This window comes from Colletotrichum spaethianum (assembly GCF_022836535.1).
Source record: "Colletotrichum spaethianum MAFF 239500 DNA, contig01, whole genome shotgun sequence".
Classification (NCBI taxonomy): domain Eukaryota; kingdom Fungi; phylum Ascomycota; class Sordariomycetes; order Glomerellales; family Glomerellaceae; genus Colletotrichum; species Colletotrichum spaethianum.
In genome coordinates this window covers 226,440-248,375 of record NW_026054771.1, presented here as the reverse complement: position 1 = coordinate 248,375, position 21,936 = coordinate 226,440, and the positions used below count along the sequence as shown (strand labels likewise).

General features: G+C 56.5%; 7 protein-coding genes across 7 annotated transcripts; 2 read left to right on the top strand and 5 right to left on the bottom strand.

Annotated features, from left to right (window-relative positions):
• Positions 1-877: 877 nt before the first annotated feature.
• Positions 878-2,383, bottom strand: ColSpa_00066 (uncharacterized protein; the record flags this gene model as incomplete). Its single annotated transcript, XM_049266278.1, has 1 exon — positions 878-2,383. The coding sequence occupies one exon, from the start codon at positions 2,381-2,383 to the stop codon at positions 878-880; it is 1,506 nt and encodes a 501-aa protein (XP_049122235.1).
• Positions 2,384-4,624: 2,241 nt separating this feature from the next.
• ColSpa_00065 (uncharacterized protein) lies at positions 4,625-5,242 on the bottom strand (the record flags this gene model as incomplete). The annotated part of the gene is made up of 1 exon (XM_049266277.1): positions 4,625-5,242. The coding sequence occupies one exon, from the start codon at positions 5,240-5,242 to the stop codon at positions 4,625-4,627; it is 618 nt and encodes a 205-aa protein (XP_049122234.1).
• Positions 5,243-5,316: 74 nt separating this feature from the next.
• Positions 5,317-8,399, bottom strand: ColSpa_00064 (chromatin structure-remodeling complex subunit RSC1; the record flags this gene model as incomplete). Its single annotated transcript, XM_049266276.1, has 5 exons — positions 5,317-5,922; positions 6,324-6,883; positions 6,950-7,799; positions 7,858-7,960; positions 8,020-8,399. The coding sequence occupies 5 exons, from the start codon at positions 8,397-8,399 to the stop codon at positions 5,317-5,319; spliced, it is 2,499 nt and encodes an 832-aa protein (XP_049122233.1).
• Positions 8,400-10,024: 1,625 nt separating this feature from the next.
• ColSpa_00063 (ubiquitin thioesterase OTUB1) lies at positions 10,025-11,253 on the top strand (the record flags this gene model as incomplete). Its single annotated transcript, XM_049266275.1, has 2 exons — positions 10,025-10,388; positions 10,454-11,253. 2 exons carry the CDS (start codon positions 10,025-10,027, stop codon positions 11,251-11,253), a joined length of 1,164 nt encoding a protein of 387 aa, XP_049122232.1.
• Positions 11,254-11,574: 321 nt separating this feature from the next.
• On the bottom strand, positions 11,575-13,491 carry ColSpa_00062 (putative formamidase; the record flags this gene model as incomplete). The annotated part of the gene is made up of 8 exons (XM_049266274.1): positions 11,575-11,876; positions 12,042-12,284; positions 12,365-12,453; positions 12,525-12,827; positions 12,938-13,168; positions 13,228-13,285; positions 13,340-13,358; positions 13,417-13,491. 8 exons carry the CDS (start codon positions 13,489-13,491, stop codon positions 11,575-11,577), a joined length of 1,320 nt encoding a protein of 439 aa, XP_049122231.1.
• Positions 13,492-14,405: 914 nt separating this feature from the next.
• On the bottom strand, positions 14,406-15,818 carry ColSpa_00061 (uncharacterized protein; the record flags this gene model as incomplete). The annotated part of the gene is made up of 4 exons (XM_049266273.1): positions 14,406-15,147; positions 15,197-15,369; positions 15,472-15,578; positions 15,638-15,818. The coding sequence occupies 4 exons, from the start codon at positions 15,816-15,818 to the stop codon at positions 14,406-14,408; spliced, it is 1,203 nt and encodes a 400-aa protein (XP_049122230.1).
• Positions 15,819-18,278: 2,460 nt separating this feature from the next.
• On the top strand, positions 18,279-20,924 carry ColSpa_00060 (uncharacterized protein; the record flags this gene model as incomplete). The annotated part of the gene is made up of 2 exons (XM_049266272.1): positions 18,279-18,525; positions 18,607-20,924. The coding sequence occupies 2 exons, from the start codon at positions 18,279-18,281 to the stop codon at positions 20,922-20,924; spliced, it is 2,565 nt and encodes an 854-aa protein (XP_049122229.1).
• Positions 20,925-21,936: the final 1,012 nt, after the last annotated feature.

Here is a 21,936-nt window from a genome sequence, read left to right as displayed (position 1 = left end):
GGGTGGTTGATGGGAACAGGCAGCTTATGCCTCTTGATTTTATCGACGTCTCTCTCTCTCTCTCTCTCTCTCTCTCTCTCTCTAGTAAACTCATGTTGCATTCGTCTCTCCTCTTCCGGAGCCATCCCCTGCTAAACAACCTGCCTCTCGCATGATCCAAACGCCGTTTTGTGTAAGAGGTGGGTATCTCAAGTCATCATCATCCGTGTCTCCTCGCGTGGACGAGGAAACGAAAGACAAGAAAGAAAAAAAGGCTCTCGTAACGTCCGTCGTTCTGCCTCTCCTGGGGGAAAAAAGACACTTCATGTTCATTTCCCCGCTACCATGCAAAACAGCCCAGTGGGAAAGTAGGGAGATAAACAACCGACTCTGCAAATCAAACCCGACTCCGTTGGAACAACCGCCCAGAAACAAGACCCAACGCTCAGCTTGTAATCGAACAAGCGAGCCAAAAGTCTCTCAAGGAGCACCTATCGTAAATGCCAAAGGAGTAGAGTAGAGTAGAGTAGAGGGTGAGATGACGATCATGTGTTTTCCAATGCCAAGTCGAACAAGGCCAAAGTAAAAGGAGTGTGTGGCGAGCGTCAAATGAGTGCGAAGGCCTTGTCTCATGCCCAAGCAGACGCCTGCCAGTAACTATGCCTTGGACTGGAGCAGGCAAGGAGCCCCTCTTCTTTCCTCTTCCGGGTCAAGCCATCTTCCAGGCCGTATTCCCTCACCAGTATATCCTCCCTGCGAGACGCACGAGGTCAAGCAGGCTACCCATTTCGATGAACATGATGTAATGAAAAAAAATGAAAAAACCATCAAAGACGCCAGTGCTACCTTTCGGCGAACATTGGGCGCAATGGTGTGTCAAGTAAAAGCGCCAGCCTACCTACACCCAAGAGGGTGAGGTGACGGGCATGGCAGGGTTCCTCGCCAGAGCGGCAGTGTAGTCATAGCCTCCCAGAATCTGCTGGTAATACGAGTGATAAGACTGCGAAGAGGCTTGGTACTGAGGATAGGACGCCGTGTAGCTGTGGGCAAATTGCTGCGTGTGCGTAGCAAAGTAGCCCGTTGCACCGTCGGCGAAGACCCCCTGCGGGCTGTGAACGGATGATGGTAGATTGACGGGCGAAGCCTGAACAGACCAAGCAACCGGGGTACAGGTTCGTGATTGGAAGACGGCGGCAGTCTGCTGAGGTACAGAGTTGGAAGCCGGAGAGTCAACCGGAATGGTGATGGTCTTCATCGTTTTTACCGCCTTGCTCTTCTTGTTGTAAGAGCGCGAGGCCGCGGCAGACTCGGCAGGGTGAGAGACCTGATCCCTGCTCGGGTCGACAAAGTCGTGGATGAAGCTGTCCAATGGATGGAAGCTCAAGCGGCCGTCCCACTCCGGGTCGTTGATGAAGGAAGGGTCTTTCCAGACAGAATGGGCGCTCTCGGCGAACGAGTAGACCTCGACAATCCAGCCTCTTTTCAGAGCTTTCTTGACGAACTCGGGGAAACCCTTCGAGAATTCGCCGACGTTGCCGTCTCCAGTAGCAAGAATCATGATGCTGGGCTTCACGTCCAACATGCTTTCCGCCATGCCGAGATGGACTAGCTCATCGACACCCTGCTCGCGCATCTGCGGTCCCCGGAACTCGTCCTCGGAGTCAGAAGACGCAGGAAACTTGCGCACTCGATCGAAAACATGGGTCTCGAAGCCGAGGCATCGTGCCTGTAACAGGTATTGAGGCTCGACGCCCATCTTATTTTTTGAGCCAGCAATGTAACGCCGCTTGACCAGCCTATCGCGTTCCAGCACGTCCCGAAAGGCGGGAAGACTGAAGAAGGCAGGCAAATAGTCCTTCTTATCCATGCCACGTCGCTTCTTCTCAGCATTGTAGAAGCTAACGGTAATGTTGGAGCCGTCATAAAACTCATGGATACCGTTGGCATATTGCTCTGGGAATTTCTCCTTAAGCCGTTGGTCGTGGGCCCCGAAGTGATGGATGAGACGAGCACTCAAGGTCTCATTGACAACCACCCGAGACCTGTTGAAAAGTTGTCTCTTCAAAAGTCGTTCGCCAGCAAGGTCCAGGCCATCCGACGAAGCCGGAGAGGTGGTCTGCTGACAAGGAGGAGTGGTGGGAGGCGTAGTGATGTCAGACAACGCAGCACCGCCGTTGCGAACGACGTTGGCGCGATCAAAGCCACCCGTGGATGATGCCGCTTCCGAATGGTGGAAAGAATCATCCGAAGTGGTAGAAAGAGGTGGGGACGGAGGGAGGACGGCCTTAGCCACGGCACAAGAGCGAGGCTTGGTGCTAGTAGTCATGACCTCAGGCTTTGAGGTGGTAGCAGTGGCCGTCTTGGCCGACTTCAACTTCGGCACCTTCGACTCTTGAGATGGCATCGTTTCTCTGATGATGTGATCGGGAATGAAGAAGAGGACACGCGAGCTCGGGGAGTGGCTCTGAGTCAGATGATGAGGCTCAGACGAGGAGAAGAGCGGCTGATGAGCGTCTTCGGTGGAGGTAGGGGTGGTAAAAGAGATAGATGAAGGCTTGTCAGAATGAAAAGAATCAAAGATCCTTGAAAAGTCTCCAAGCGTTGTGGATGTGGATATAGGTGTGGGTGAAGCGCTGGAAAGATTCTGTATTGTCGGTGTCTTGATGACGGGACTAGAAGGTCGATGTCTGTGGCGGGGCTTTCTTCGAGAGAAGAGAGAGGAGGCCATCTTGTCCGATTTATATGAATTTATGGCATAGAAAAGGGGCGTAAGATCTTGGGTGATTTGTGCCAGAGTGCAGTTCCATGGAACACGAGACCGGGGAACGTTGGAAAGTCTCGAGGACGTTCAGGTTGTGTACCGGGCTGTTCGAGGGCAACTATCGTGAAGTCAAACTTTGATGCTCAAAGCACGTGTACTCATTGGACGGTCTGCGGTGGGATCGAGGGAAGTGTAGATTAAGTATGGTGTTCGGGTGGCACGCCCGTTGAGACCGTTGGCAGGATCAAAGTCTAACAGGGCGATATGTCGAAGATCGGGCGTGTGACGGATGGCTCTTGTCGAGGTCCCGGTCAACCGTCAGCTTTGGGTGGCGTTGGCTCAGCACCGCGTCCGCGGGAAGATGCAGCTGTAAATATCGAGAGCACCAGCAGAGCCGAAAGTATAGATCGAGAACCGTAAATCGCTCCGAATAAGAGATAGTCCTTGCTCGTGCCAAACCAGCGTCAAATAGAGGACCCGGAAGGAAAGAGACAGAGAAGTTGTGGCCCAAAAGCACGCAGACTGTGGTTGATCCGATGTGGTACCAAAAATGAGGGCGGCGAAGTTGCGACGAACGTGAACCCGGAAGGACAGTAAACCAGAAAACGAAAGTCAAGAAGAAAGGTCGTGAAAGGTGGTCGGTTTCCTCCGAGGGGGTTTATGAGGGTGAGCAGCAGTTTGCGGTAAGAGGCAAAAAGGTGAGGTGAGGAGGTGAAGGGGATGAGGAGGCGGGCGGAGGTGAGAGAGAGAGAGAGAGATTGAGAGGTTGAGGTCGGCAAGTCGAGAACGTCAGCGAATCAATTAGCCGCGCTGAGGCTCATTTAGCGTGTCGGACTGCATGAGGTGAAGGCGTAGTAGAGAAGTTTGCCCCCCCAGAAACCGAGCTGCTGTGACCCCAGAGGCCTCATAGTGTCAAATGTGGGCAAGCACGGGCAGGAACGTCCGGCGGGCGGGCCACACGCTCTTTGGGCCCGGGTTGGGCTCGGGAGGAGCGAATCAGATCTGCGCTAGCCTGCCCGGGGCTGGCTGTTTCTCTTACGAATACTACCTACAGATACATGATACTGTGTACCTATGGTGCTTAGCGCTGCGCATGAGCGAGAGCGGGTGGGGCAAGGGTCCTGAGGCAAATCCTCATCGGACGGGAGTCACTCAAATCAATGTACGTAGGCTACCTTAGTCTCACTCACTCACTCACTCACTCAGTCTCAGGTACGGGTGCCTGCTGTCGTCTCTCGTCCGGCCATTCTATCCTGAACAATGGGATCCAACGTGTTTTTATTCATACATTTGTTATTCATTCATTTGCAAATCTCTGGTTGAGTCGTCAGAACCACGACGGCTTGGACGATGGATCTGATGAGTGGAATGAGACATTGCATGAGCTCCAATCCGAGTCGCCACCTCGATGAAACTCAATTGGCGCTTTCATGTTCCAGGTAGACAAAGAAGCTGCCGCCGTATCAAAGAACAAACGTCGACATAAGACGCTCTGTCGATGAAAGACACTTGCTGCGCGCGCCAGCACCACCAAGACACAAAGCTAATGACCGAGGAGAGGGACAGATGCCGCGGTACCAGGCTGCGCGATTTTGCGGCAAACACATCATGAACAAAAGAGAGCACCGATGGTCGACTGTCCGTCCAATTTTGAGTGTATTATTGTTGTACAATGAATCATGAACCCCCTTGAACGTCCAAGGTGGTTGGCACAGCGAGCCATTCGTTCCCGTCAACTCCCAAAGCCTGGTTTAAAATAAAAAAAAGGTATCACAGCAGTTCCGATCCGCCAAAACTCCTCTTGCGTCTACCCCGAAGGCCTCCACCGACAGCGGTGCAGGATGACCGTGGCTTTTCATCATTCGCGCCGTGAAGGCAAGTGGCTCATCCGACGCGAGGCTTGGACAACCGCAGGCTGGAATGGGCGTGGTAAATCTCGTCGAGGTAGTTGGCCTTCTTGGCCTCCTCGGCCCGCTCAGCCTCCTCCTCACGTGCTCTTCGGGACTTGACTCGGGCACGGCGCTGCTCGGCCATGAGCCGCTCGTGCTCGTCCAGGTCGCCCTCGTCGCGCATGCGGTTCGTCTCCTGAGCGTGGCTCTTCCAATACAGAGCCCACGAGTCGCTGGCCCATTCGCGCAGCTCCTCCTGGGTCTTGCCCTTGGTGATCTCGTCAATGGCCATCTTGGTCTTCAGCTCCTTCTGCTTGGCGGCGGAAAAGGCCTTGGCGCGGGCGGTGCGTTCCGACAGCCATGCCGGGTTGCTCTTGGCAAGGTAGGCGAGGCTGTGGCCCGAGTTGGCGTTGTCCGGTGCAAGGCCGTGTTCGGGGCGGGCGACGGGCGGTGTGGTGAAGAAAATGATTCTGCCGCCCTCGTCCCTGTTGTACCGGCTGCGCACCTCCTCGGGGATCTGGTCGTTGACGGCGTCGGGCAGCGTGAAAACCTCGGGCGGCCGTGGCGGGTTGTAGGCGTTGTTGGGCTGCATGGCATTCGGCGTCGCGGCCATGGGGGTGCGGGCTGCAGACGGGTGAGGCTGCATCGGATGGTGATTGTAGGTCGGGCCCAAAGGATTTGCTGGCATCATTTGTGGATGCATCTGGTGGTGCGGTTGGTGGTGTTGGTGCTGTGGGACGGGCGCTTGGGCCTGATGGTGGTGCTGCGGGTGGTGCTGCTGCTGGTACGGGGGCGCCACCGCCGTGGGGGCTGGTGGTGGTGCTGTTGCTGCTGGTGCTGTTGCGGGTGGGGATGCTGGTGTGGGTGCTGTGGGTGCGCGTGGTGCTGGTGCGGGTGCTGCTGGTGCTGTTGGAACGGGCTGCCCGCGAACCCCTGCTGCTGGAACATGGACGCATGGGCTGTTGCGGAGAGTGAGACGCCTGGTGAGGAATTTGGGGTAGAGGCACCGGCGTTTGATGGCCGACCGCGACTGGTGATGCCGACGCATGCTGAGGTGTGTACTGCTGCGCGTACATGGCTGGCGATGGCGACGGCGCGGCTCCCATCCCGTGTCCGTAAGGCGTGGGAGGGTTTCCCATCGACATGTCGCTGGGCGTCTGCCGCATCGCCTGGAGGACCGAAGGGCGCCGTGCGGGTTCTTGAGCCAGAGGCGGCGGCGACGGTGTCGGCTCGGGAGGGGGCGTTTCCTGTACCAGCGGAGTGGTCTGTCAGCGATGTCGGACGGAGAGCAGGCTATGTATCGCGAGAGCCAGGAAACAAAAGAGGTGAGTAGACAAGAAACCACCCCGGAAGGAGACCAAGCGAGTGTAAAGCGAGGGTGAAGTGAGGGCGAGAATGAGAGAAGCGGGAAATTGTTTGGGGGTGTTTGAGACGGGCTGCAGGGTGCTGTTATCCCCTGCCCGTCGCTCCCTTTATCTACCTGTACTGGATAACCGAGAGAGGGAATGTGAGGGTGTGGTGCCGCTGGGCGGAAGACAGGTGCCCATCCGCAGCCTACGCTCAGGAGGCGGCACGGCAAGGCGGTGCATGATGTGGGAAGATATGGGAAAGACGGTGGCGCCGGGCAGCGACGCGTCGTCCGTCAAGGATAGAAAAGCAGAAAACGGGCAAACTGGAATCTCATGGCGACTTACGTTTGCTTCTCGAGGCCGCCGATGCACGGCACCGATAATGGGCGGCGCGTTTGCGGCACCCCAGGTTGGCTTGGGCAGCTCGTCCGTTTCCCTCGCGTCCGCCTGCAGCAAATGTTTGATCGGGCTCGGGACCTTCTTAAGCCGCCGCGGTTGGTCAAACAGATCCATTTGGTAGTCTCTTTCGCGCACCTCGTCCGGCACGCAGCTGGTCCACGTCTTGATCTTGTTGAACCGGCATGTCGCCTCGTTGTATCGAGACTCGCACACGTACACCTCCTTGTCCGCCGGTAGCCCGCGCGGCCGGCCCTTGTTGAAGCGCGTCACAAACATGACAAAACATCGATCGAGCACCTCCTCGATCTGGTGGTCGCGGTACTGACCCGTCTTGGCCACCTCGTTCTCAAAAAAGTGCTTCTCGTATCTGTGCACCGTCTGCTCCGGACGATAGTACCAGCAAGCGTTGATCCACCGCTGGCCGGCACGGTCCTGCCACGTGCGGAAGATCTGGGCGACGATGGGTTTGGCCATGTCGTTGACGTTGCGGATATGCACCCAGTCACCTACGGGGAAAGTTGTCAGCCACTTGTCGTCTTAGCCGCCTCCATGTTTGAACCCAAAAAACTCACCCACTCGCCATATCTGGCCGTTGTGCTGGATCTCTGACAAGGGCAGCTTTCCGTCCTCATCACGGAATTCATCATCAGGTCTCGCCTTCTCTTGTCTGGCCAGCTCGTGCGCTTGCTTTTGCAACTCGACGGCAGCTTCGTAGATGTCGCTGCCCTCCTCGTTGTATTCCTTGGCGTTGTTAAACATGAGGTCGATGTCCGTAAGGAGGTCGTCTACAGTCGCATACTTCTTCCTCTTGGCCTTTCTCTTGATGTTGTCCAGCGCAATCGGGTTGGTGATGACCTGGTAGTAGTCCGGGTTTGCGATCTTGTCAGGCAGCTTTTCAAAGGGGCCAATGAGCAAGTCGCCGTCGTCCGACTGGACCTTGCGCAGACCCTTGATGACATTGTGGATACGAGCCTCGAGAGGAGTCAAGACCTTGGGGGGACGACCGCGCTTCTTATGCTCGTCCTCCTCCCTGGCCTCTTCGAGCTGCCGCTTGGTGAGCGAAGTCCGGCCGCGCCTCCTACTTCGGCGTCGCTTTCCGTCTTCATCAGAGTCGTCGTCGTCTTCTTCCTCTTCCTCTTCTTCCTCCTCTTCCTCCTCCTCGTCCTCCTCGGACTCGGCTTCTGGAGAAGAGTCTTCAGCAGGTGGAAGCTCGCCTAGGTCCGGCAGCTCGGCCTCCTCTGGTTTGATAGTGCCTTTGGTGACAAGTTTCTGAAGCTCCCGCTTGAGCAGATCTCGGATTACAGTGGCGCTTTTGAAGATGGCCGAAGAAGGGCGGTTGTACACCTGCGCGTTGTGGCAGATCTGGGCGACATCACGAACGAACTCGGGGAAATCTGTGTACTGCTTTTTCTGAATCTTGTGCTGCAAGATGTTAGCCATTTGGAACTGTCTCGGTGCTTCCAGGACGGCTTTCACATACGCGAATCGTGCTAAAGGCAATGGGGTTCTCGATGATTTCGAAATAGTCGGGCAACTGGCGCTTGTTCGGGATGCGCTGGAAACTAGCCGCCAACCATTCTCCACTACAACCGTTATTGTCAGCGAGGTGATGCGCAAAACACTGCAGCTAGTCAAGACATACTCTTCGTCCTTGCAGTTGCTGAGGGTAGTGTTGAGGGTCTGAATGACGTCCAAAAGGTCGCCCGGCTCGGATTCTACGGGTGATGCAGCACCGTCATCGGGGTCTCCATCGGCATCAGCATCGGCATCGGCATCAGCTTCTGCATCGGCATCGGCATCCGCGTCCGCGTCTGCATCTACGTCCGCTTCTCCGTCAGCATCCGCGTCTGCGTCAGGGTCGACGTCCATTTTCTCAGGACCGTCCATTTTCGCGGTGACTGTCGGTTCGGTTCGGTTCGCGCCGACGGGGTTGGCATCCGGGGCGTCGGTCATCTCGACGTCGTTGGTAACTTTGGCCTCGATGGACTCGCGCACCTCGGGCGCGTCGCTGCGCGTCGCCATGGTTTCCTCCACCACTTCGAATCGCAACACACGTGGCGGGTGAGCTCTGGTTCTCGAGGGACAATTGGTGGCACAATGGGTCAAGAGAGGCACTGCACCCTTTGTTACGGCAAGCCCGGGTGGAAGACGAGGCAGAGGGCTTGTGTCGCAAAGGTCGAATTTTCGAGGACGATTTCCTTTGGAGCTGAGGAATTGTAGGTTTGCGAAGACAGTGAGGCGTGAGCTGGCCGGGGTGCGACGGGTACAAGTGGTGCTTGGAGGGGATGTTAGCAAGGAAGGGGCCCGGGGCTGGTCACGCTGGTGTCCGGGCCCACCTCGGCTAACTGATACATTGTGGGCGGCCGATTGGCCGAGCGAGTGCCTGCATCGAGGTGAAGCTACCTCACGTACGTTGGACTCGGAGGGCAAAAGCCGACAGCATCAAGTACGCGCTGTCTTCGAAGTGTCTGTGCAGGTGACATTCAGAAGGAAGTCACGAAAGAGGTTGTTGATTCGTCCTGCAGGCAATCTCCAGGCGCAGGCGCCCTTAAGATGTAGAGTCTCATAGGTAGATCCCTGATTGTTGAACTTCAGAAGATAGCTCGCTATGCTGGAAACCCTTCGATCACGACACCCTCCCCTGCCCTGCCTTTTGGCAAGCATTCATTTGACAGCATCGCATCTTTTAAAATGTGCTGTGCTCCTCTGCCCACAAGCTTCGACATCATGCAATTCAACCCTGAGGTATCTCCATTCGCCTCATAGGCACAGGAGAGGAACCAAGCCATGTAGCATGTAACGATATCGATACGGAACCAGGAAGTCGTTGTCACTGGAGCTCCAGGACTGGACGTAGCAATTGAGCAAGCAGCGTTTATTGGAGTAGTTCTCCACCCGACAATAACGAATGAAAGGATACCACAACTTCAATCCCAGCACAGATACGGCGGCATTCTTTGATTGTCACGTTGGACGAACCGTTGCGCTACCGGAGGGAACACCAAATCTGTCCCAGCTGCAGGTTCAAACCATCCCACTGCACTGTCGACGCTCAGACATCTCTGTTTCCATCGTCTCAGCTACAACATCACACGCGCAGCCACACCAGGGACGCTCTCTGGACCTACTTAATAAGCGGGGAAGCTTCTAGTGCGTCTTGACTCTCGGCGACACTCCAGTCCCTGACTGCGCATTCGCCATCGTTGCGTGTCACGTTGCTTTGGGATTCGGTCCAGCTGCCCAACGGCACTCTCACTTCATCGACTGTTCTCGTTCGAATTGGGCTTGTGCGAGAGCCAAGCGCTTTGTCTCGAGGTGTCGGCTTCATTGTCTCAACTCAGAGTGCGCTGCTTCTAACTCATTCATCCTACGGCCTTGAAAGACCCTGGTATCGCCTTGCGATAAGATAACCCCTCGGCTCAACCCCACCGTTCCAACCACGGTCACTCGGTGCCCATCGGCTGCCCTCCCGGATCCGTCCCCGGCTGAGCTCGACCGTCCACACCCTCTTACATTCAAGACAAAAGCTGTTTCTCGAAACTCTCTAGCCTTCCACTTCTTAACCGTTTACCCCTCCACTCTCAAACTCACATTTCGCACCTTCAGGCTCTCATCTCAGCCTCCTCCAACCACTACACAGCTACACCATGAGAGCCAGGTACAAGGGTCCGGGGGGCACCGGTGTCGTCTCCCTCGAAGATACCGCCACCGTTGGCGACCTTTTCAAAGAGATCAAGGACAAGACGGGAATCGCAGACTTCAGCCTCAAATACGGCTGGCCTCTCCAAACCCTGACCCTCGAACATAAGGACGCCAACGCCAAGGACCTGGGTCTCAACGGACAGTCTTTCAGCATTGAGCCAGCTCAGCCCCGGGCCATTACCCCTCCACCTGCTGCTCCTCCCACCGCCTCGCGGGGTCCGGAAGCCGGCGGTCCGGCGGCCAAAAGGGCTCGCCTCGACTCAGATGCCGAAGCGACCCCATCCGAGATCAGCATCCCCTGGCCGGAGCGTGAGTCAACTTTGCGTAAGTCGTACTGTCCCTCGTTTTTCCAGGGTTCATCTAACCACCTCCAGTCCTTCGCGTCATGCCTGATGACAACAGCTGCCTTTTCACAGCCTTCGGCGGCGCCATACCGGGCAAGCAGCTCGAGGCCAAGGAGCTCCGCAAGATGGTCGCAGACTACATCCGCCAGCACCCCGACGACTACCCTGAGGCGGTCCTCGACATGCCGGTGGAGAAGTACATCCGCACAATTCAGGACCCGGAGCGCTGGGGCGGCGCCATCGAGTTGGGCATTTTCTCAGACCTCTTCGACCTCGAGGTCGTCGCCTTTGACGTGAAGTCTCAGAACCCGCTCCGCTTCGGCGAGAATAAGGACTCGCGCTGCATTCTTGTTTACTCGGGCATCCACTACGACCGCATCGCCTGCAGCCCCTCGGAGCCGCCCTACACCCACTCCGACCTGCCCCCCGAACTCGACCGCACCAACTGGAGCACCTCGGACGACGAGATCCTCGACAAGACGCGGGCGCTCATCCGCAAGCTGCACGAGATGCACTACTTCACCGACACCTCCGACTTCCTGCTGCGCTGCACCGTCCCCGGTTGCGATTGGCTCGGCAACGGTCAGAAGGAGGCCAACAAGCACGCCAAAGCGAGTGGTCACTCTGGTTTTAGTGAGATCAAGGACGAGCCTTCTGGCGGTGGTGGTTCTGCTGCTGCTGCTGCTGGCGCTGCGGCCAGCTTCGGTGACAATGCCCTTCGCAAATGCAACGCTCCTGGTTGTGACTGGCTGGGCACTAGTCTCGCCGAGGCCAGCGTTCACACGAGCGAGACGGGACACACCTCGATGACTGAGATTCCCGACTTTTGATGAGATGATGTCTTGGGAAAGTTACGGTGCATGGCGGCGCGGAGTTGGGATTACCGGGACGTTTTGGCAAGGACTGGTGCGTCTGGCTATGGCTCATGGGGATAAACGGGGAGCAGACGGTTCTCACGGCTCAAAATAGCCCTTTGTTGGTATTGCTCGTATGCAGACAAAATGATGAACACAATGAAGTCTCGTCACCACGCTGATCCCAGCCTCATCCAACTAACTCCGACCCAAAACAAAAAAAACCTGATTTCATCCTCTCTCCCTCACACGAGAGACGTGCTCCAAACTCGGGGGACCCCGTCGAAAAGCTGGCCTCTACGAGCTCTTCTTGTACGTCAACCCGCCACCAAAGCTGTGTTCGCTATTCTCCCCGCCCGACTCGATCTTACCCTCGGTGACGCCCGTCGCGAACGCGCAGCTGCCCATGTCGCGCTTCTCGACCTTGCCGAGGGCGGGCGAGATGTCAAAGTCGAAAATGTCCATCGGCAGGCCAATGGTCGTGCACGCGTTGGGGATGTCGACGATGCCGGCGACGTGGCCCTGGATCGGGGCGCACGACATGAGGAGGTAGGCCTGGTAGTCGCTGTAGCCGAAGCGGCGGAGGTACTCGATGACGCCTGCGCGTGTCGATTAGCATGCGCACGAGGTTTCGTCTCTGAGGGCCCCCGTCTCCGCATCCGTTTCTCGGCCGTCTTTGCCAGGCGTACACGAAAGTGGAAAGTCTCGACGACGAACAGAGTTGCGGCCCCGAGACAAAAGACGAAAAAAAGCAAAAAACTTACGGAGACTGGTTTGTCTGTACGCCACAGTGACGTCCATGTAATGTTGCTTGCCGTGCTCGTCGACAGAGAAGCCCTCAAAGTAGATGTGCCGGCCGGGGCCGAACTGCGGCTCGACGGGGCCGGGGATGTAGATGGGCGACTTGAGGCCCAGGTCGGCGACGCCGTTCTTGATGACCTTGAAGTTGATGGTGATGACGCCCGCCATCTCGATGGCGCCGCAAAAGGAGATTTCTCCGTCGCCCTCTGTATACGAACAGCGTCTTTAGCACAGAGATCCAGGATGGGGTCGGTGGGATGTTGAACGCGTTGGACGGGTGACTTACGGGAGAAGTGCAGGTCGCCGACGCTGAACTTGGCGCCGGGGACGTGGACCGGGAGGTAGACCTTGCTGCCCCTGCTCAGGTTCTTGATACTGCGCAACAGCGTCAGCCTCGCTCCACCTCACGCGAACACACAGGAGGAGGGCATCTCTTCTTCACTCACTCGCAGTTGCCGCCATGCTCAGGCCGTCCGGGAATCGTCCGGGCCCCTTCCTTTCCGACCTTCTCCTTGACCGCGTCGTCGGCCCCGCCGGCGTGGACGTTGATGGGCTCGGGCGGCTTCGCGACGTCGCGCTCGAGCTTGTTGGCGGCGATGAGCTCGCCCTCGCGCGTGTTCCACGTGTCGAGCACCTCGGCCGAGGGCGCGCAGCCCAGGATGCCCGGGTGGATGAGTCCCGCGAACTTGACGTGCGGGATGTGGCGCGAGGTGCAGTAGATGCCCTCAAAGTCCCAGATGGCCTTGGCGCTGTGCGGGCGAGCCGGGCGGGCGTTGGGTTAGCCAAGCTGCTTGATGGTCTTCCTCCGCCGGGAGACGGTAGGAAGGGAGGTGGAGAGGGGGGAAACGGAAAGACGTACGCGGTGGGATAAATCTCATCCAAGAAGCCGCCGCCGTTGTTCTTGTCGAACACGCCCGTGAACCCCCACGGCTGGTCCTCGAACGGCTGGACGTCCATGATCTCGACGCACAGCAGGTCCCCCGGCTGGGCCTCCTCAACCTCAAAGGGCCCGCTGAGGTAGTGGATCTTGGTCAGGTCGACATTGAGCATGTCGTCGGCCGAGTCGTTGTTGCCGATCTGGCCGCCGGTCCTAGTGCGAGGGGAGTGAGAATCACCATCCATGACAAGACACGAGGAAGGGCTAGGTACCAGTCTACACATTCAATCTTGACCGTCTCGCCATTCTTGATGGTGCCGGCGAAGGGGACTTGTGAGAGTCAGTCTCACGGATTCATGTACTTGAGCATTCACTCCTTCTTACTATCTGGGTGCCATCTGTTCTGAGTTGCTTGTGAGCACTTTGGTCCGTCCGTCCGATGTGGTAGGGTATGAACTCACATGCAGCCCGGGTTGCTCAGAAGCCGGCTTGTCAAAGCTGACCTTGTTAGCGGCACGAATACCAGTCTTGCCCATCTTGGAGTAATATGCAGAATAAAATTGGTTTGATGAGTGCTTGGATCCCCAGACCTAGAAATAAACAGTTCTCTCTCGTGGATGAAAGTGCCAGTCAAGTCGAAACAGCTCGCCCTCCTAGATATACACGCATCCAAACTACCTAGTCGCTCCGGGCTACCCCGCCTTGACCTCCTCGGGATTGGCTTTCCCAGCAAATGAGACGCCTCACATTCCAAAGTTGGCTATCAATTGGGCTAAGAGACGATACCCAGGGTGGCTGCTGGCAAAGTTGTGCCGCTGCCGGTAGCAGCAGAGTGCGGAGCTGTATGTTGGAGCTTGATAAGAGGGAGCTGCCCCGATACCGTAAGAGGCGTGCATCTGACAACCCCCGCATTGGCTCCGCCCGCCGGCCGACTCCAACCCAATCGATAAGACAGTATGGTGATCTCATGCCGCATGGCCTCCTATCACGAAACGTAATTGAATTGCAGGTCCGGGGTTGGTTATCTCGGCATCTGCTTTTTTGAATGTGGGCAAGCAATTGAAGAAATTAGGCGGACATCAGTTAACATCGTTTCTCGTCGTGAGCCTGCCTGTCTTTGTCGTCACCGTCCTTATGTTATCGTCCTTGCACTTGGAGCATATGCAGCTTGAAAATAGTAGGAACACCAGCCGGAGGTGACAGGGATCAAGGGGATGAGAGAATAACAGGCAACGGGAGGGATGGCCTGACGTGCATGATCCTGGGAGGTGTCCTTCTTTTCTTCACCTGCGTAACTGGGTTTGCTGTTCTAATCTAGTAATAGCATGCATGCACCATGTTCCTCCAGTCTCAGCAACATTAGGCCGTTGCCATTGTGCGCCGTTACTAGCTACCGAACCAGGCAAGTGATTTACCTACCCAATGGCGCATTGGATGTTTGTCGAAGCTCTTACTGATGTTTCTGGGCATCTCCTGTGGGATTCGCTGGGCGAGACTTGAGATGGATGGCATCCAGATCGCTGAGCGACAGGTTGAGGAATTCATGCTTGTTGGTCCACTCCTGCTGGCTCTCGGCAAAGGCAGCCCTCTCGGCGGGAGGCGGGGGAGGATCCGTGATCTTGGTGATCAGGTACGCCGTTGAGGCCTCCGCAATGCCGTAAATCAAGACTCCGACAAGGGGGATCTTGATCATGGTGTAGAAGCCAATGGCAAAGCCGAACAGGAGCCCCTCGCGGTTGCGGAACCAGTTCTTCTTCTGCGCCTTGGTGAAGTGAACGCGGGAGAAGTAGGGCTCCAACAGCTCTCTCATCAGACTCCTCGAGGCGAAATAGCTCTGCAGGAAGATGACAATGTAGCGCTTGGGCAAGAAAATGCCCGCCCCAAAGATGAGGGAAGCCGGGCCGAGACCAACTGCGTTGTTGAATGTATAGAAACTGGCTGCAGGCAGCACGAAACGACCGACGACGGGGAGGTAGGACAGAGCGAAGACGGCAAGGGAGATGGCGCCTTTCCGAGCGAAGCGGTACAAGAACATGCTGATGGCCTCTGCCGTGCTTGTCGTGTGGGTGCTGCCGTCACTGACCTTGTACATCCTCAGGTTGGGATAGTACATGTCTCGTAGTTTATCGGGGTCCTCGTTCTTGTGCTTTTGGACATACGTCTTGTCGACCCAGTTCAACGAGTCCATGAACCTAGTTGGTGGTCAGCGAGAGTCAAGAGCATGCAAGTCGGTGTACCCACATGTTGTCAAGGGTTGGCGTGACGTAGCGCATCAGGGCCATCAGAAAGAAGGGGACCTGCAAGACATATTCCTCAATGAAGTTGAGGCCCCCGACAATCTGATCGTCCCAGGTAACATGATCCAGACTCATGAACAGCGAGAGAATCCAAAGAAGAACCCTGACGCCAATGATCTAAAAAAAAAAAAAGCGGTGTTAGGAATGACTCCGTGCAACAGGAGCACATTGACCGTCATGTTGCTCGTTACTTGTGCTTGAGTCGAGGACTGGGCTTACGGGAATGGAGATGACGAGGCGGATGGCGAGGCCACTCAGCACGGCGATGCCGGCTTGACGGTAGTGATCCGAGGTGAACAAAGCAGGGTTCTGGAGAGCTCGGTGGGCTTGGACAGGAGTCAGTACTTTTGTTCGGAATTCGAGGCTGTGAATCAGTTGGACTGACCTCCGACCAGTGTAAGCTGGATGCCGCGCAAGATCTGGTTCAAGTCGAAGTGGGACAGATCAAACTCCTGCTTCAGTTTTTCTTTGTCGAAGGGGAGCTTCTCAAGTGGGAGCTTGTCAAGCTGCTTGTCGAGCTGCTTGTCGAGCTTCTCGCGCGGTTCGCGCTTCTCGACGGTCGCCATAATTGTTTTGGGATTGCTTGGCCGATTGCAGTGTGTGCCGATCACCGCGGGAAGTTGCTGGGTTTGAAGAGAGGGTTGAAGCAAGTGGTTGAAGGATGGAGGGGCACGCGAGCTCTCAGTCCACGTCAGAACAGGGCTGCTTGGCGCTCATTGCTGAGCTGAGCCGAGCTGAGCCTGCTGCTGGAGCTCGAGCTGGCTGGCTGACTGACTGGGGCGGGCAGAGACGATGACGACACCCTTCCGGGAACAGCGGCCCACGGCAGGTAGGATACGTAACTTTTTTTTTGTGTGGCCTTGGCGGGATAGTCGGAAGCAATAATGGCCGATGCCTCGGGGTGCTGACGGCTGGTGATGCTTATCTTATCGTATTGGCACTGTCCGACAGTTGGCCACGCAAGTCACTGCACTAGCACTGGGCGAGCAGCAATTCGCAGGCGATGTACCTAGGTACGTTTGTCGAAGCCCGTCCAGCAGGCAGGCTAAGGCAGGCTGATGGTGCTACCGGTATGCTGGACATGGTGCAGCACCTAGCCTAGCTCTGCTCGGATGACAGTACCGGTACCCGTATGCTAAGTGGATAAAGGCCATCTAGATATGCGGCCCCGGTTCATGTTGAGTGCTGCGGCAGGATGCATTGCGCACGCGTCGAACTTGCATCCCAGAACGCGTTCACTGGCCAAGAGCTGCAACCCCTGCATGCATTGCTAAGAGAGCTCATGGTAGCTTGGAGCTTGGAGCACGTTCCTGACCACCGTCTTTTTTATTTTTATTTTTGATAACATTGTTCTTAATATTCTTAAGCACAAGGCCACTCGATTTCAGGAGCCCCCGAGGAAGGCGACAGTTGTCATGGGGAACCCGGAGCTCTCGAATCTTTGCCCCTCGCCTCGGAAACTAGTTTCTGTTGGAGAATGCGGTGAGGGACCCAATGACGAGGCAACACGGGCTCAATTGACGCCTAACCAGGCGGAGCTGAAATCAAAGAAACGATATTTCCCAGTGCGAGGTTGCCAATGGAATTGTGTTGAGGGCGCCCCATCTCATCTGCGTCGCCCTTGCTTCCCCATAGCTATTCCCCCCATGCTCATCACGGCTTAAGGGTTTTTTTAAGGGTGCATGCAATTCGGCTGGGATGCATCGGCCGCCCCGCCGTTGCAGCGCCAATGGTACTGCAGCGTAATTGGTATCCGTAGCGGAAAAAAAGACGACGTCGTGTAATCTCCAGCCCAGCTCTAAACGGGGCCGGGCACATCACGAGGGCGCGCTTCGAGGGGACCTAGTCTTCCTAGCCTACCCATTCTCCCGCAACTGTTCTAGTACCTTAGGCAAGAGCCCATAGCGGAGGGATAATAACGCTGGATGAGTTGTGGCGACGAGGAGAGACAGGACAGGCACAGCTTCAAACTCGACGACTGAGAAACAGCATGTGAAAGCCCGCAGGGTGCGTAGGTATGTCTCGAGTTCCCGCAATGCTGGAATGGAGTGACTCTTCTATAATTACCAAGTGGCACTGCATGGCCGAGTCGAAACCAATTCCACCTGATTTCGCGTCCCACAGATAGATGCTGGCTAGGTCCCTAACTGTGCCGTGGAAAGTGTGGACTTAAGTAAGCATCCAAAGGGAGAAAGGCACGAGGAAAGGAGCAAAAGGTGGGAGAGAGGGGCGCGGGGGTCCTTTGCCATCAAACGGGCGACGCGGAGGACAGGAGACCGGCAGCGTCAGAACCCCCAAGAAACCCCCCGTCTGCGCGTGTTTCCTCGAACGAGTCCCCAAAAAGCCGTGACATAGCTGACCCCTGGTCGAACCATGAGTAAATCCCGCCCAAGCTTCTTTTTCCTACACTGTACCTAACATCCCGGGCATAGTTAACCTTGCTTTCTCTTTATTGTCCCCCTCCCTTCAAACCGCCCGCTCTCTCTTCTCACTGAAATTCAATTTTCAGAACCTTTCTTTCCCTCCTACTCCTCCTTCGCTCCTTCGACGGCTCCTCTTGTGGGTGTGTGTCTTGTGTGGCACCAAGTGTCTCTTCTTCATCTGAAGCGCGCTGAGACCGGGACCAAGACATTTTCTTCCCCATTTTCGCTCGGCTCAAAAGGGGGCCCACGCCCATCATCCATCCACTTCCACGTCCGCGCCGCTGGACCCGTCTATCCATTGGATTCCTCCCGTCCACAATCCCACCCCTTGCTATACATCCTCTGCCTTTGCCTCCTCCGGCCTGCATTGCTCCTTGAACGAAGGCGGGCGCGCCAACGAACGCAACGGAAATTGAGAGCATCATTTCCCGACACGTCGACACTCTCTTCCTTCTCCAAACCTGCAATGTCCTCGATCTCGGCTTCGACATGACCCAAATCCGACTCGTAATCCTCGACCATCAGCTGACCGCTCCCGCCCTTACGTGACGATACTACCCCCGCGGCTGACATCCCTCCGCCTCCCTCCTCAGGGATACCACGATGGAGTCTCTCCGTCCTACTTATCCGGCTCCTCGGCGCGTCGTGACTGCACCCGTGCCGACGCAGACGTCCCGCCCTTCCTCCTCGGCCGGCGGTCTCATCGAGACACTCTACAACCACCCTAATGTCAAAATCGTGGCCTTTACTGCCGCCTCCAGAGGCCGAGCCCGGAGCCCAGGTCGTGGTCCTGCCGACGAGCCTGGCTCCTTGTCCCCCTACTCGCAACTGGAAAGAACCATTGCAATTGGTAAGTCGCGCGGTCCCTCTCTGTGAAAACGTTGTTGACCGGAGTCTGCGTACCTAGGCCCCTTCCGGATCTATCGCACAGGCTCCGTGGCCTTTCTGAATTGCGGTTCCGCCCTCCAGCCAATGTTACCGAAGAGCCAATGTTGGGCCCTGGCAGAGGACTCGAGCAAATTTGTCCTGCAGATTCGTCGACCCAACTATTGGAGGATAGAGATCCCCGTCACCAATGCCGATGAACAGGAGCTCGCCGTCGCACTGAAGGGCGTCTGGGATCAGATCCTCCAGTTCGAGAAGACGGAATGCCCCTTCAAGCGATCATTCACCATCGTCCTTCCCGAGAAGCCAAAGACACCAGTCAAGAAGCGACCATGGACACCTCCTGTGAAGGGAGCACTGCCTGTTCTTTCCACGCCGGCCCATGAGGTTGAGGCATCGCCGATTCCGAAGGCTTTGACCCCCAGTACTGGCAGGAGAGCCTCAACAACATCCCTCCGTGGCCGTCGTCTATCGGTCATCGGCAGTGACGTCCAGTCCAGCTCCCGGTCGCGAGAGCCTAGCGCCGAGATATCAGTGCTTGCCGAGTCAAAGGAGAAAGAGCAAAACTCCACCACTGAGACGATCGAGACAACCTCTCCCATACCCAAATCGCAACCAGTACCAGAACAGGCAGTGGAGGATGATCGTGCCCATGACGTCGAGACGGTGCCCCGAGTGGCAGTCGAACGGGATTTCGAGACCACTGATGTAGCTGGCACGCAAACGACCGCGACTGAGGAGATCCATCATCTTTCCACAGCTGAAGAATCAATTGCCGAGGAAGTGGAGACTGAGGACGAGCCAGAAGCAGGCTTGATTGGTGATGTTACGAGCCAACCAACAGAGCCTCTGGCCGTTGAAGAAGTACAGCGTGACGAGGCAGAGCTGGATGGTACTGAAACTGCTACGGACGAGGATGCTCAGTTACCAAAGCCCCAACCCAGCTCGCCGTCAACATCAGTATTAGCGCCCATGATGGAGACGTCTGGTCGCCAAGAAAGTATCCAAAACCCCAGAGCGTCAGCAGAGACTCTCCAGGGTTTGGCAGCAGCAATCACTTCCAAGGACAGCAAACCAGATGTTCACACGGAAACTATCGCGGTTGGTGAGCAACCAGCAGAACCTTGCCCTCCGCCAGACGAAATCAAGGAGCAGCTTATCACCACGGATATATCCCCCAACACGCCTTTGTCAGCTGGAACTAGCACGCCAACGCCCACGAACATTTACGACGTTATTCGCAACTACGAGCACAAGATGGCCGCTGCTGCACCAGAGCCTACCCCGGCCGCCAATGAGCATGCGGCTGTTCCCGAGGCACCCCAAGCCGAGGCCGGCAGCGCTAATGAGGGTGGCTCGAGCACCGAATCAACTTCAACGACCGACGAAGAATCAGTTCTAGAGGGCAGCGGAGTCGTGGGTGGCAGACGCAAGAAGCTCCGCGGGTTCAGGGCCGGCCGGGCTCTTGTCCCTCAGCTGACGCTCGTGACCTCGCCACCATCCAAGTCGGCCATGAGATCGACACCGATCCTAGACGATGCGGCTTCGCCTACAGGATCTACAGATTCGTTCCATAGCTCCCGCTCGTGGCACTCGCCGGTCACGCCGGTTCCGCGATCTCCTGCTTCGGATGTCTCGCCCACGAGGTTCCCCTATCCTCACGACAACATCCTGATCCCGAAGAAGCCCTGGCACTACCGCGATGTATCGGATTTGACTGTTACCCCGGAGACACGGCGTACGTGGGATGCCACGTCTTCTCTTACCGACGACAGCTCTCAGGAAAGCGCGGCTACTGCACCGGATATGGCTTCTGAGGTGGTGGAACAGCCCGACAAGGTTGCCCTCTCGGAGGATGAAGCTGCCACGTCGGCGGTTGCACGTCGCCCGTACATTCGCCATCGGTCAACAACGAGCAGCATCTCGGTCAGCCACAGGACTCTTTCGCCTCTTCCTACAGCGGCCAACTTGTTTGCTACTACAAACAGCCAGGCCAGGCACCATCCCCTACGCAGTCGCTTGGAGCTTGTTCGCAGGATCCCCATGGTCATTGTGTCCAAAACTTGCGAGGTCTTGCTAGGTCCGCCGAGCCATCTCATTGCGCTAATGCTGCAGGTGGCTGCTAAGATCGCTGCCGGACAGTGGCGCGGTATGATGTTCGGTTTTGGTGAGGGTGGAGAGACCATTCCCGTGCAATGGGATTATTCCGACGACGAGTACGATAGCTGGGGAGAGAACGACGACTTTTACCTCAGCCAGGTCGAGTCGTCACGCGCGAGTAGCGTCATCGGCGGTGATGACGGCGATAGTGATGCGGCCACTGACAACGCGAATGGAACCGGCCGCGGTTGGGAGGTTGACTGAAGCCAACAAGCGATGGCCTGTAATGAGTCCATGTATGACCACTGTACGTTTTACCCCCAGGAACTGCATCTAGGATGGAAGGTTTTCTTTTTGTGGCGTTTTTGAGCAAACGAGGCTCCGCGCGGGCGGGCTTTGGATATTGCGGGAGGCCCTGGGTCTCATGTTCGGGAAGTCGACAACTCGTGCCCAGTAACAACACCTGGGCAGACGTTGGTCTTTTCTTTTTCTCCTTCTGATGTACAAATACGGAAACGGTAGGGATGGGCATTGTGACACTTTCTACCTTTTTGCATTACGAGGCATTTAGTCAGTACACCGGTTTTCTCGGGTACCATTCAAGGATGAATTCAATTCACGAATTTTAAAGATACTTGGCACGTCTCTTCAACTTGTGGCATTTTGTGCTGGTCTTGTAACGGGGAGGGCGTGAACGGCCACATGCGTCTCAACGTATGGGGAACCAATTTCTTGAAGCCACGAATATCAACGCGGGTCATCATCGCAGCTAGTATGCTGCACGCTCACCGAAAACAGGCGGACACTCCGATAGAGATTACACGTTCCAACCGGGTACGGGACCCGAACAGTCTGGTGCCTCGTCGTGATTTGATTGTGGTGCAGCTCAGGCCGATGCGAGATACGACGAACGCCACACGTCGACATAGGGCTGTCTCCCGGGCAAGTTTTCCCTCTGCCGGGTATGAGAGAAATACACATGGAGGGCGATCGTCGCTGTACACTTGCTCGTTGCGGGACGAATCAGGGTGAGAATGTTTCGAGCCAACATTCCCCCGTCAGTCGGGTCATCTCTAGCCAGCCGTCGTATTCGAGCGAGGGATGCGATTGGCCGATAGGGGAGAGACGCCTCGTGAGGCTGAACCTTGCGTATTCGTCGGGTTCAGGATAGCTCATGCACTTTTGCAAAATGAAGAGGATCGTCAGAGCCTATGACGGGATCCCCCCCCCCTCAAAGGGAAGGGCAGCGGAATATGGGAGAGGACGTTGGGGTTTC